This window comes from Pundamilia nyererei, unplaced genomic scaffold, assembly GCF_000239375.1.
Source record: "Pundamilia nyererei isolate P.nyererei 1_Seehausen unplaced genomic scaffold, PunNye1.0 scaffold00071, whole genome shotgun sequence".
Lineage (NCBI taxonomy): Eukaryota > Metazoa > Chordata > Actinopteri > Cichliformes > Cichlidae > Pundamilia > Pundamilia nyererei.
The window spans coordinates 198,052-211,664 of record NW_005187472.1 but is presented as its reverse complement, the minus strand read 5'-3'; the positions used below and the strand labels follow the sequence as shown (position 1 = coordinate 211,664).

Here is a 13,613-nt window from a genome sequence, read left to right as displayed (position 1 = left end):
ACAGATTTCGATAACAAAACATCAGGATCAGCCGAAAAGCTTCGAGGACACGCAGGGTCAAGTCAGCTCTGAATGACGGCGAGCTGCCAAAGAGTTCAGCAAAACAGATTCAGTGGTAAAAATACACGTAAAAGTTAAAGTGACTGGGAAAAACAATAATTTAGCTGGCGCGTTCTGATAACATACGTGGGAAGTGGGAAGAAATTTATGGAGGCCAATAAAGAAAACACATTTTCTTAACCATAAGTCAAAATTTTAGTTTATTATCTCAAAATTTAGAGCTAGTTATCGACCTATCGAAACGTCCAGAGCAATCAAACTGTAGATTTGAGTGTTATAGTCTAATTTAGTTTCCTTTCAGTGGTATATTAGTTTTTTATACTTTTGCCAAATTCTTAAATATAAAGACAACAATTTGAACAGCTAAACTAACTCTGGATTAGACTCGAGTTTCTAGGCCCTGTATTTGCTAAATCCAGCATACCCTGAAAGCTGAGGACTCTTTCTGCAGAAAAACATCTGAGGCGAGTGGGGTCTGTAACAGCCAACCAATATGTGACACCCACGTTGATAGCCTTTACCCTTATGGACTGTCAGAGTTACAGAGTCACTAGCAATGGATTTGACATATATTGACATATAATGCCACCACCTCTTCTATCCACCCTTCCAGGTCTATATTGGGTATTAGCAGTACTTTTAACAATGGAAAGCAGAAAGCCAGGCGTGTTTTACTTTTAAAATCAAAGGGAGTAGATTGTATGATGAGCCATCGGGGCTGGCATCACCTAAAAACAGCTACAAAGATGAGCTCAGAAGAGCACAGTGGATAAACAGGTCTGCTACCCCTTGCGTTAACACCAGTGTTGAGCTTATTAATATGCAAAACTTAAGTTCAGTTTAGGCTGCAATGACAGTGCCCTGAGATGAAGACGAACACTATCGAACCGCCAGCCTTCCAATCAGTGGACCTGCTCTACTGTCTGAGCACATACACCTCGCCTCTGCAAAGATATCAGCATTATAACAGCATCAACACTGATCTGAGAGATAAGCTGTCCCAGACGTGTGTCATTTTCAGGTCACCCCATATAAGACTGATTAAATCTGAGAAAAGCTCCCATCTGACCCCCTCAGAATCAGCTGATTGCTTTTCTACAGTAACTTTAGGATATTTAATGAAACCAAGCAAACTTCTGTGCTCAAGCTAAGTGTAATATTTTAGAGTTACAGAAATGTAATCTTTTTTTTCTCTCCAGGATATGTCGTAAGTATAGGAGATAAGTCCACATGACATTTTCAATTTATGATCCATTTTACACACACAACAGAATTCACAATCTGAAGCCAAATCCGTTTTTTTCGCACATTTTTTATTTATAAGCAGTTCTGAGCATCAACATTTTGTGATCTAACATAGTTTGAATAAAATGCCCCAGTTTAATGTCTCTGATGAGCAGAAAAAATCACTGGTAGCCTGGATGATTGATTGGTTTTCTCATAATTTAGTGGAGAAAACTTTAAAAAGTGCATTTTGTGTAAATTTTCAAGGCTTGTATCACTGTGTTGGATAGGCGGCTTTATTAAACAGCTTTTTTACCTATGTTTAGATACCAGGATCATCGCCTTGCTGCATTTCCTTCTGAATCCAATAATTTTCTAATGTAGCCATATTGTAATGTTTCTTAATGTGCTGGGAGGCACTGACTTGAGATTTGACACAAATTAAAGTTCCTTTACTTGCCATTGCATCATCTTACCGATGTGGTACAGCCCGATCCAGTCTGTAGCATCCACTTCCTCCTTTATGTCCCAGGATATGACGAGGTTCTGGCCACGGTTCAGCGTGTACTCCAGAGTGGACGCTGTCAACGAGGACCGGCTCTGGGATGTCACCAGGTCAGTGTCGCTGTTTGCCCGCGGAAGCCCGATGGGGCTGCTCACCACGGACACGGTATCTACAGCCGCCCCGCCCCTCTCCGCCAGAGTCCGCAGGTTCTCTGGGCTGAGGGTGTGCCGGAGATGCGGGCTGCGCCTTCGTGGGGCCGACAGGTGTTCGCGGCCCCCAACGGACAGGTTGGGTGGATTGTGGGAACGGGTCCTGGGTGGCAGGACCGCTGTGGCGAGGGAAGGACGCATGTTGGCAACAAGTGAAAGCAGTTAATGAGTAGAGCCGAGAAGTAGAGGCAGAGATGAGCTTCTTATTGAGCCGGACGGTCACCAAAGCGATGACACATGTTTCTGATTTATCTGCCTCTTGTCTAGAAGTGATGTGTGGGTTCCTGATCCACAAAGCTGTGCATTTTCATCCGTTTTCGTCCCTTAATGAAGCCAAACAGTCGACTCTTTACTTAGTTCATGTTATCCAGTGGCATTAAGAACCTGAGGATGGAGAAAGAAAAGAAAGACAGACAAAACTCAGTGAGCTACAAAATTGCTCCGGCACAACAAAAGCAGTGATTGCACGGCGCGAACTGCAATCAACAAATGGCTGAACAAACATCCGTCACCGGAGCGGCTGTTTGCTGTCAAAGAAGTCGTCACAGACACAAGTAACCCGGCACCTTCCTCTTCCAACATCACCATTCCAACACTCATTTTAAGTTTTCTTTCATTAATTTAATGCACTATTTACTTCTTTGAATGATGAACGATGTGTACCGTGTGTTCGCTCTCTGCTAGAAACACTCAGCCCACATGAGGAGAAGAGCAGGCTGAAATGATCTCATTTGGAATGCATTATCTCTACGAGACCACTGGAAAAGGAAATCTTTAAAACAGCACACACACACACACACACACACACACACACACACACACACACACACACACACACACACACACACACACACACGTGTCTACAACAAGGTTTCAGTCAGTGTAGGCTGCCTCAGTAAAAGAAAGGAGAGAGGCGACAAGCAGCTGTATCTGCCTCCCAGGAAGCTCTTCAATCAGCAGATGCCAGTTTGGGAAGTGTCTTGGGAGCGCTGTCAGAGTCTCAACCACAGCCATTTTGTTTTTAAAGAAAGGATGCCATGTGACTTCAGAGTCTAGCCAGGGGGAGGCTGGTTTCAGTTAGACTGAGGAGCATTAGCGGTAAATGTGTGTTTCTTTTCTTAAGGGCAGAAAAGGTTTGGTAATATTTAGCTAACGCATGCCTGGTGCAGTCACTGGAAAATAATGTGGGCTGCAGTCTCAGCTAAGCTTGATATCTGTGGTATTTGAAGTATGCCTCGAGAACCGAGCCGCTGGTAACATTTTAAAACTGTCAGCTCGTCTGCAGACCTCAAAGTGGGTTGTCAGACTAATGGTATTAAAAAAAAAACAAGAATCACTAGATGGTCTGAGCTTCATTTTATCTTATGATAAGTCACTGCAGCCTGCTAGGGTTACAGGTAGGACGTCTCTTATTTGTGACACTCAAACAAAAACTATGTCTATGAGATTTAATTTGAAAGGTAACACCTTTTGGCTTAAAATCAAAACCTAACTCCAGCTGCAGAAAGGATGCGGGTGACCTGGTGGAGGTCAAAGAAATGAAACCGAGTCTCCAGAAGTAACTTAATCTGCCAACCAGGTCTACAACTCACTGCTTGCTCTTTAATCTGGACCAAAAAATAAAAATGACTGTAAAGAACTATGGAGAAAAATAAATAAATAAACGACTTAGTAAATAATTATGCCATTAAATGCACCCCAAAATTTAAATAAATGTAGGCTATTACATTAAAAAAAATAGATAGATAGATACATTGACATTTCAGTTCTTTACCTTTGCAGTCTTAACTTCCACCCAAATGTACATGCATATTATTGGATAATCACCACGCTTTTATTCTGAAAGTTTGGTTAATGACTAATAATAACTAGCTAATAAATAGCTTGCAACGGTCCTATCTAACATTTTCCCTACTGGTTAGTTCGCTGACCAGGCTGCCCCTATGGTGGCCCATGCAGCTGCTTGCCCGGCTCCATCGTCTTAAAGGATCACTCTAACCTGAACCTCACCTAAGTTACCTGCTGGAGTTCAGCACAATGAAGCTGGGAACCCAAATATCTGCTCTCCCCTATATAAAGCTCCTGATATAGGCTAAAAGTTTTGGTATCAGCGTATGTTTTCTGGTTTTTCATTTGGCACTGTGAAATCAGCTTTGCTCCATGTCACTATGTCAGCGATTTAAAATGACTTTTAATAAAACAGTTTATCTTTAAGCACTGGGACAATCATTTTGTTTTAGTGCATCGAGAATCATGTAATTCTACTTGTATTTTGGTATAGTGATATTCCTAAATAGTATGTAATTGTTTGTTAAACTGTTTAGTTAACTATGAAGTCAACAGTAATAGTAAATTTATTTTATTTTTGTATTTATGGATTTTTTTTAAAAAAGTTTATTTGTAATCTTGGCAGTTTTGGTCCTCCATATAGGAGCACAGAAAAAGGGTGTTTGAGGTTTTTTTACCATCCCAATTATGTTGAAATATTCCTTAAACATTGATTTTAGTGTGTTTTTTCCAGCCATACGCTCTCTCCTTTCCTTTGTCTACTTCCATCTTTCTTTGTTGACTAAAAGAATCAAATTGAAAGTGACACTGAGTCTTATAAACCTCACACAGCTGCTATTATAAATGCTTCCTCTTATCAGTAATACCATCTTCCTTTCTGTCTTTCACTACATTCTCATTAGTGTTTCATTTCCACTCAAAGACCATGAGGTAAGCTGAAACTCTTGACCATGCAAAGCAGGAAATCAATCTGAAGGTGATTCATGCGTGTCTCTGAAATATCCCGGGCCTGATGCTGAAATAAGATCTGTTGCATTTGTCATGAGGAAAGCCTGGACGTCCCTGACTCAACGAGATTACCGAGCCCAGACCTCGTACAGGGATTTATGGCAGGATAAAACCTTCATCACAGATGCAGGAATACGTAAATCCAGATCACGTGCTCACATGGCCAAAGTCATATAGCACGAGCAGGGGAGAGAGGTAACATTCATAAGCAAGCAGAGGCATCTTCAGTTAAAAAATAAATAGATATGAAGCTGCTTGGTGGTTATGTAAGGGCTCCTGTGGTCCAATCGGCCCCCTCCTGCAGTTCTTGCCAGGCATTGTCTAACCCCGATGTGTAGCGGGAGACGCCGTGGCTACTCACTAAAATAGAGAGGATGAGGAGTGCGTGCAGCAGCTCCAAACAGCACAGAACAAACCATGACCTCAGGAGACAGCATTAAGTAATCTGGACCCATTCCAGTGCTTTTTTTCTTTGAAAAGACTCCTGCTTCCCATTATAATCCCGAAGCCCGGCCCTGCACAGTTTGACCTGGATTAGCGATTGATTCTCAGGAAGGTGAATATAGATAAAGCCTTGCATGAGAACCCCAAAATCAAACAGCTTTTCTCAGGGATGATAAATGTCTCAAATGCCGTCATTTGAGCGCTGCTCTGTTATTAGGCACTGAATACTTTGTACAGTGCACCGCTGTGCGCTGAATACTAACAGCAGACACATCTGCAGCAGAGGAGGTGATGGAGTGTGCCAGACTCTGCTGGATAGTTGTTTTCTCGCATCCTGTCAAAAAGAGTTTCTTCAGAGAACGCTCCCAAAACCAGATGGCAGGTTTAGGTATTCAGGTATCGCTGTCGTGCCGTTCTTCGTGGCAGGTCGTTTTCAGTGTTGTTTGTGAAGCTGGAAAACTCCAGCGTCCCAAGTGACAGGCATGACTGACAGGCACCATGGAAGCATTATGGCTGTACATCTCCCTTTGCACAGCTCACAGTTCTCTCAACACAAGGCACATGCACCGCTCTACTGCACGCACACCATGAGTTTTCCCCTGGTTAAACAATTAATGAATTTGATCGAGTTTAGTTTAGTTAGATTCTGGATTTACTTTTCTTCTTCTCCAAAGCCTCATGTATCTTATTGTCACAACCACAGTTCAAAAACATACCAGTGAGCCATTTCATTACACTTTCTTTGCCTTTCTTTCATTTAATACTAAAAAGCATGCTTCTGCTGTCAAGACATATCTCCTCACTAACAGTTAAAAGCCTATAAAACTGAGCAAAATGGCAGTTTCCAACATGAATCGAGACTCTGACACCTTAAAAACAAAAACCACAAATGTCAGTGTTTGTATTTTTTTTTTAAATAAAAGCTTTTTTTAATGTCAGGCTGAACATTTTAGTCACTGCCATCTTGCTTTTAAAAAAAAAAAGTGATATGCACCTGCCAATCATAAGTTAGGTCCCACCTTAAAGTATACCCTCAAATATTGTCTGTTTTACTTTAAATGGGATCGTATTTTACTGAAAAAACATCATGTTGTTTTAAATAAGACTTAAAACTAGTGACTGAGACCATAAACTCATTAGCAAGACATTTATAGAGCTCATTAAAGAAAGTGAGAAGGAGGCTCATTTTCTCATAGACTCCCATACAATCTGCCTGCTTTCTGGAACCAGAGGAGTCGCCCCCTGCTGGCCATTAGAAATAATGCAGTATAGGGGACTAGAAAAAAAAAGTGGGCACATCTTTTTTCTTCTCCTTTTCCAGAATTCTGAGAAAAAAAGTCAGAATTCTGACTTTAATCTCAGAATTCTGAGAAAAAAGTAAAAAATTCTGAGATTAAAGTCAGAATTCTAAGATTCTGCACATACCTGCTATAAAACATGCTCTCATATAATTAAACTACATTCTAACAGGCATTCAGAAGCAAACCTCCAGAATAGATTAGCCAGTCATAAAAAATACGGGGTTCTACTCGTCAAGTCCGTGACCTATTAAATTGTACAAAACCTTCTTACATATAGTTAAAGTTGTAAAAGAGTCTATTGTAACCCCATTTTTTTTTATCTTTTTCTGAGTTTAAAAAGGAGCTTTGGTTCAAACAGCAAGTAACAGAACAACTTCAAAAAGTGACACTACAGTAAGGGGTAAAGCTGGGGTTGAGCTCTATCTCTACCAAGATTTGCTGTTGCTTTAAACTCTGTTGTTTCACATTATCTCACGTAAGTTACACTGTCCTGCTGCAAATACCCTGCAACAAATGTGTATTAATCTTTCGCTGCAAATACTCCCAAGCAAACGCACCTCTACTCAGTGGGATTAACATTTTCTGAAATCGACAGTGACCATCTGTTACTGAGCAAATTACTAAACCTTTACTTGGCAGTAAGAAAGACACAGATGGATTTAAGGCCAATTCGTGGTCCCACCACATCTGCATTAACCTCTGGGCCTGAAGAATAAAGCTGCCGTTGAAGTGCAGTTCCTCTCATGGCCACTCGAGGCTGCTTAAACATGTTTAAATCCTTGTACAAAAACCAAAAAGTTTTGTTCTCTATAGGAAATGTACCCGTGGATAGATGCTCTGCAGGATCAAAAATTAAGTCCTCCAGAGATCTGCACATTCAACTGTACTTGACTTACTTCTTCATGTTGTGCAGCTAAACCAACTATTTTCTTTCCCCCTCTAAAATGAATACAGTGATTTAAAAACACTTTTTTGGATAAACTGTGGACAACCACCCACTGATTCGTGAAGTCCTGCTGTGAAGCCTCGAGCTGAGCATTTTTATAGTATTTGTGAACGCTAATGGAGATCATAAATTACAAAATGAACATCACGCTGCTTTCAATAAGACTTGGAACTGAAAACTGAGACCATAAAACCATCAGAACATCATAAATTTTTGTTTTCGCAAACACAGGAGTCGCCCCCTGCTGACTTCACTTTTCAGACGTGGAAGTGTGTGCATCTTTTATATACAGTCTATGCACAGCTGTTGCTTCATTTTATAAATTTTTTTTACAACTGACAATCAGAAATGAAAACCTTTGCTGCTGCTTTTCTGGTGTTTTCATGTGTGCAGGTATCTGAGTGTCTGTGTACTTGACACACAAGTGCAAGCAAGGCTTTTCTTTGGCTTGGACCTGAGGACACACACACGGAGCTCAAATAGGCGCCCGTAAGGAGCTCTGACCCAACATCATCTGTCGACCAATCATTTTCTCGTAGACAGATGCACCCGTTACACCTGCAGCTCCTCGTGCACATCACTTCGGGTTTTGTGATGGTCAAGTTTCACCAGTTTCATGATCTTCGGTGGTGAAAACAATTAACAGTGGAACATATTCAGGTCACCAAACATTAAAACGAATCAATAATGAAAATAATCGCTGAATTCACCGCCTGCGTTTCACCATCTGGATATGTGCCGTGAGCTGTAGGTGCCATGATGTCAGTAAAGGGATTTCTCCACCTCTCACTCACTGCCCCTCTGTTTCTCTGCCTGTGTGTGTGTGTGTGTGTGTGTGTGTGTGTGTGTGTGTGTGTGTGTGTGTGCGTTTGTGTGTGCCAGCTCCCCAAGGTGCCCGTTCTGTCAGGCTGTAAAGTGCTGCAGTCACCTCCACAGGGGCACAGAGGGGTCCCTCTGCTGACACACACACACTTTGGCACACAAAGTTAGGAACAAATCACACAACCAGCACAAAAAAACTAACTTTTATACACTAAAAGCACTTATTTCTATCCACAAGAAAGATGCAGCACCATAAAATATCCTCTCCCTGAGCTCCATGATGACCCTAAAGGTGGATGAAGACATGCTTTTGTTTAAAGGTTTAAAACTGGAAGATGCACCTTTGTGAGTCAGTCTGAGCGAACACGTATTTCAGTGCCGGTGTGTTCCCACTTCCCAGAAAAAGTGCAGCGCTGTCCCACTCGGGGTATTTTTTCCCTCTAAACACATCGCCCTGGGAGTAAATGTCCAGGATGAGTCACTCCTCGGGGGGGTATCCCTCCATGTGACAGGCCTCGGGGAGTCAAAAATAGCATTTACGCTGGAAGGCTGATTGATATCTCCGAGTTTAAAATGCTTACTATAAATGGGAATGTGGGTTGTTTGTGGATGTGTAAAAACTGTAAACAGATGCTGCACTCGAGGCATTTGTATTGTGCTCTCTTTATTTACTTTAACTCCTCATCTTCATTCACCGGTGACTGTGCAGACCATCATTACAAATTTATGCTGTGCAGCCAAATGCTTAAAATTCGAGCACAAAACCTAAAGTTTCTTAGCGCATCAGGCTGAGACCCACAGAGGAATCTCATATTAACAGAGCAGCTACAGAAATGTGAATATCTGCGAAACCAACAATTATAATAACCAAAGGAGACAGCTGGCTATTCGCGGGTTAAGTTAATCATGGATTAATGATGACCTGCACATAAAGCAGTCAGCCGTTTCGTGACATCACTGCAGGGTGACACAGCCCTCTATCCCTCGCCCATTTTAACATCTGACGTATCGTCTCCTTCTATTTCTAACCATCTAAAAAAAGACTCAATAAGGGTGCTTAATGATAACAATAACCCAGCTCTTTCTCACCATACAGCTCCACTTCACTTTGTTACAAACCACAAAACTGCACACCCTGCCTTAACGCTTAACTAATAGTTAAAGTTGTATAAAAGGTTAAATACCATTTGAATTGTTGCTATGATACTATTTGAAGATATCATATCCAACTCGTTTTCATTCATACAGCACCAGAACCCCAGCGATTGGACGTTTCCCTGTGAGCAAGACTTAGGAGACTGTGGGGTGGAAGAACTCCCTCTTTAACATCAGGAGACCTCCAGTCTTATACTTATCTTTAATTTGTAGATATCTGTGACTGCACATAACCCTGTCCAGTTTATAGATGCAGACTGATAACCAAGCTTGGTAGCATTAGCTGATAACTTAGCACTCCAACCCCTCGTCCAGAAATGGTCAACTCTGGCTCCAAAAAAGACAACATGGTGGCAGACTAAATGATTCAAGATATGGAGTCTAAAACCAAAAGGTGATGTCACAGTAGCCATTTTTAATATACGGTCTAAGATAGAGAGGTATAGAAGAAAAATGGCATGACCTCATTAAAGCATGACCTCACTAAAGCGCATTTAAGATTTCAAAATAAACAGGAAGTGAGGTAGACAACAAACAAAAAGCCATATCACCTGTTTGTTATTCATGGTCTCTCTATGCTTGCCTTTTTTCTTTTCATCTTCCTCTCACATCCCTAGCATGTCACAGTACATGGCTGTCCTTTCATGATCCCAGCTCTGTTGTCAGTCTCTTCCTGTTAAAAGGAAGTTCTTCCTCCCTACAGTCACTAAGTGCTGCTAACAGGAAATGATCTGATTGTTGGGGTTTTCTCTCCAAACTGCAGCACATCTGCTTTATTTTTTTCACCAATTGTAATGTACTGTGTATCCAGTTCATATTAAAGTGGGAAAATCACACTTATCCCATATTAATATGCTTTCAAAGAACAATTACAACGCACATGCATTTACTATAGTACTTTATTTAAGAGGCATATGTAGAACTGAAACAGCCAAAAAGATAGTTTATGCTGTTTTCCACATCACTTTTACAAATTACTTTGTATACTGAGTCCTCAGTCAGTAGACCTACGTGCAGCTAACATTAAAGACTCTGTAGGGTCTCAGTCAGGACAGATATCAGGACCAAACCTCCCCCCATAACCTCGTCAAATTCTGTCAAGTGGGGAAATTTTCTTTTCTTTGCAAGAGCAAAACAGAAATTCTGCATGTTCCAGTTCATCTCGGGTAACGCATCTGTTTCAAGTATCAGATTTTTGAGAAAGCTGAGCGTGCTTGCAGCTTTGCAGATTTCATCCAAACCCCTACCTTGAAAGCAGATCAAAGCATAAACAATTTATAATAAAGTTGTTCCCAAAGGGGAATTTAGCAAAGACACTGCAGGCTCCACAACAGCAAAACTCAATTAGGACCACAAATATGTTGAAATTAAAGGGGGAACTATGGGGGGATTGGGGCCTGAATGGGACAGTATAACTCTGCTGTGGGGTTGTTTACCTACCTGATGGCTGAAAGTCAGAAAGGCTTTTTGCTAAGCTGTGATGTGAAGCTACATAATCAAAACTGCCTCTCATCATCACACTGGAAGCTGACCCAGAAAATAACTAGTTTCTATCATAAAATTATCACCGCTCGCTTATCCCACAAACCAGTGATGGAAACATGAATTCAATGCACGAATGCAGCAAAACCAGTAAAACTGCAAATATCATGTTTGTGTTTATCATGTCGTTAAATGTGATTCATCATTCATGTATTGTCCCACACTCTTCAACCACAATTTATTACGTGGACTAGAAACACATTTCTAACCCTGAACCTTTCTGGAGCATTGGTGTTCAACACTGATCCACTAAACCCACTGCTGGCGCATCTACACTGTCAGACTGGACCACTCTGAAGGTGTGTGTAGCTAATGTGGTAGCCCCCATTCTGGGCCACAAAATGGCACACCATGGCAGTGTACCAGTGTGACCAAATGACAAGAAAGTAAATGTGGGACAACAAGTATAAGAGTATAATTTACTAAACAAATTTTGTATCTTTGATGATGCAAATTAAAGGTTTGGCATTCCCTGAAATGCTGAATTTTGAATATCTGAGCCACTCAAAGAGTGCAGCAGTGCCTCAGTGTGTGGGACAGGGGGAGGAGGCATAAAAATCATGTACAGTCTTACATAAAGAGGTAAGCCTTGTGGTCCTACAGCATGCTGAGCTACATCCAGTGGTGAGGGAGTTGTTGTGAGTGTGAGAAACAACAACTTTATCCTCTACAGATTAAACAGAAAAATTCAAATGTGCATGTAAAATTACATCAGGTAAATTAAACGTAGACTGAGTATTCAAGCCCACATGTTGCCACATGTCCCCAATACCTTCTGCCTTAAATAAACAGGTGAGGACTTCATTAGTGCAGAGACACACGAGGTGATGTTTTTGCACTTTCATGGATTGTGATTCAGATCGATCCCGTCGGGCTGAGCTGAACCGCCGTGGACGTAAACAGGGAGCAGCACCCCCGAGCCGCGGGGACGTGGAGGTAACCCCCGCTCATGGCGAACCGCGTCAGCAGAATCACGTTACATAACGGCTCGCATCCAACTTTAATCGTTTCAGTCCGCGCGCGCGCGCCGCTGGCGAGGCCGCGCGCGGCAGCAGGCCGCGCCGCACTGGCGGAATGTGCAGGTGTCGCCGCGCGCTATTGGATTACTGTGGGAATTCCCTACGTCATTTTCCCCTTTCTGCGCGTCTGTGCAGAGACACGCGCGTGACACAGAAATCGATCGAACAGCAGCGCGGAGTCGGTGCTGCGGCGCTTCAGCGGCGCGTTCAGCTACTCTAAGCAGCACCTTCATCATCGTCATCATCATCATCATCATCATCATCAACAGGCTCTCGTTGCCTGCTGGAAGCCACGAGCGCTTGCACGCGCCCCCGCGCCTCGCGGAGCTGCTTACCTTTGGCGCAGAGGTGCGGGCTGCTCGGTGGGTTCCGTGCGCGAATATCACGGCTCAGGTCCGTGCGGTCCAAATGAGGCGAGACGGGCGGGGTGCCGCGCTACGGCCCCCCCTCCCTGTGGGATCCGGGGCAGCTTCGGTTTCGGAGTCACGTACCGAGGCGGGTTCCCGGTGCAAAGCTGCGGCGCTGCAGAGGCTCCTCTTCGGCAGCAGCTTCCAGAGGTGTGCGCACGAACTCCGCCAGCTCCACCCTGCGCTCCGTCCGCACAGGTTTACGGATTACAGCTCCGGCATCACAGCCTCAGTGCCCCCCTCTCTGCATCGCAGTGCGCTGCAGTCTGAGCCGACGTCCTCCCAGCAGTCCCAGCAGATGCTCAAAACCTGACTGGGCTGAGCAGCTGCTGTCAGTCCAGGAAGGGACGAGAAAAGCGGAGCCTACCGGAGGATGGCGTAACGGCAGGGTGTTTGCAGAGGAGCGACTTCTCTTCAGGGCGCGGAGGGATTTCTTCAGAGGATCATCGAGCCTGAGATGTAGTTTTTTGACTGACGATAACGTACAGTATATACGCTGCATATTAATGTGGGAAAATGCCAGAGTGGGCGTGAATCTGGACACGTCCCACCGAGAGAGAGAGTGAGACTGCGCTTAGTGTTGTCTACCTGTCTACAGTTGCACCACAGTTGCACCACAGACACACACAGTACTAAAGCACTATATTTAAAAACGTTTAAGCTCTATAGAGGACCAAGTCTGACAAAATCAAAGAATTATAAAATTTAAAAATATATCACAAGATGACAAATTCATGTTTCACGGGCCTCTAAAAACGTATATAACAATTTTACTCCCCCCGCAAAAAAAAACCAAACATCTGTAGCAGTTATAAATAATAAATATTGTTAAAAAAAATGACAAAGGATGAACTGAAGCTCTGCCATCACGTAATGTCGCATACTGCTGTTTCTGATGTCATTTTAAAAGAGAAAAATAAATAAATAAATAAATAAATAAATATTGTTAATATAGTTGTTTTTCTTTCCAAGAAAGTAATGTTTGGTGGGTTCATTTATGCGACTTTAATGTAATAAACTACTAAATAAAATTAAATAAATGCATCAAAAAATGATTAGGCTTAAAATTTGTTATGAATTATGAAAATATTCAAAAATTAGAAACTTCTTAAAATTTTTATGTATTTATTTATTTTGCTTTCAGCCTCTGAAGCTCTCCGTATGTATCACCAAAACTCTGTAG

At 42.4% G+C, this 13,613-nt stretch overlaps 1 protein-coding gene across 4 annotated transcripts in view; it reads right to left on the bottom strand.

The window, feature by feature from the left end:
- hecw2a (HECT, C2 and WW domain containing E3 ubiquitin protein ligase 2a) overlaps nt 1–13,044 on the bottom strand; it is a 45,167-nt gene extending 32,123 nt beyond the window's left edge. For 3 of the 4 annotated variants that reach the window (XM_005736798.2, XM_005736800.2, XM_005736801.2), the window contains exons 1-2: nt 12,359–13,044; nt 1,761–2,382 (exon numbers count right to left, since the gene is read on the bottom strand). In XM_005736798.2, the coding sequence (XP_005736855.1) occupies nt 1,761–2,139 (379 nt within the window). In that variant the 5' untranslated portion in view covers nt 2,140–2,382; nt 12,359–13,044. The remainder of the gene's footprint in view (nt 1–1,760; nt 2,383–12,358) is intronic. The other variant, XM_005736799.1, reaches the window with a different exon arrangement.
- Nucleotides 13,045–13,613: the final 569 nt, after the last annotated feature.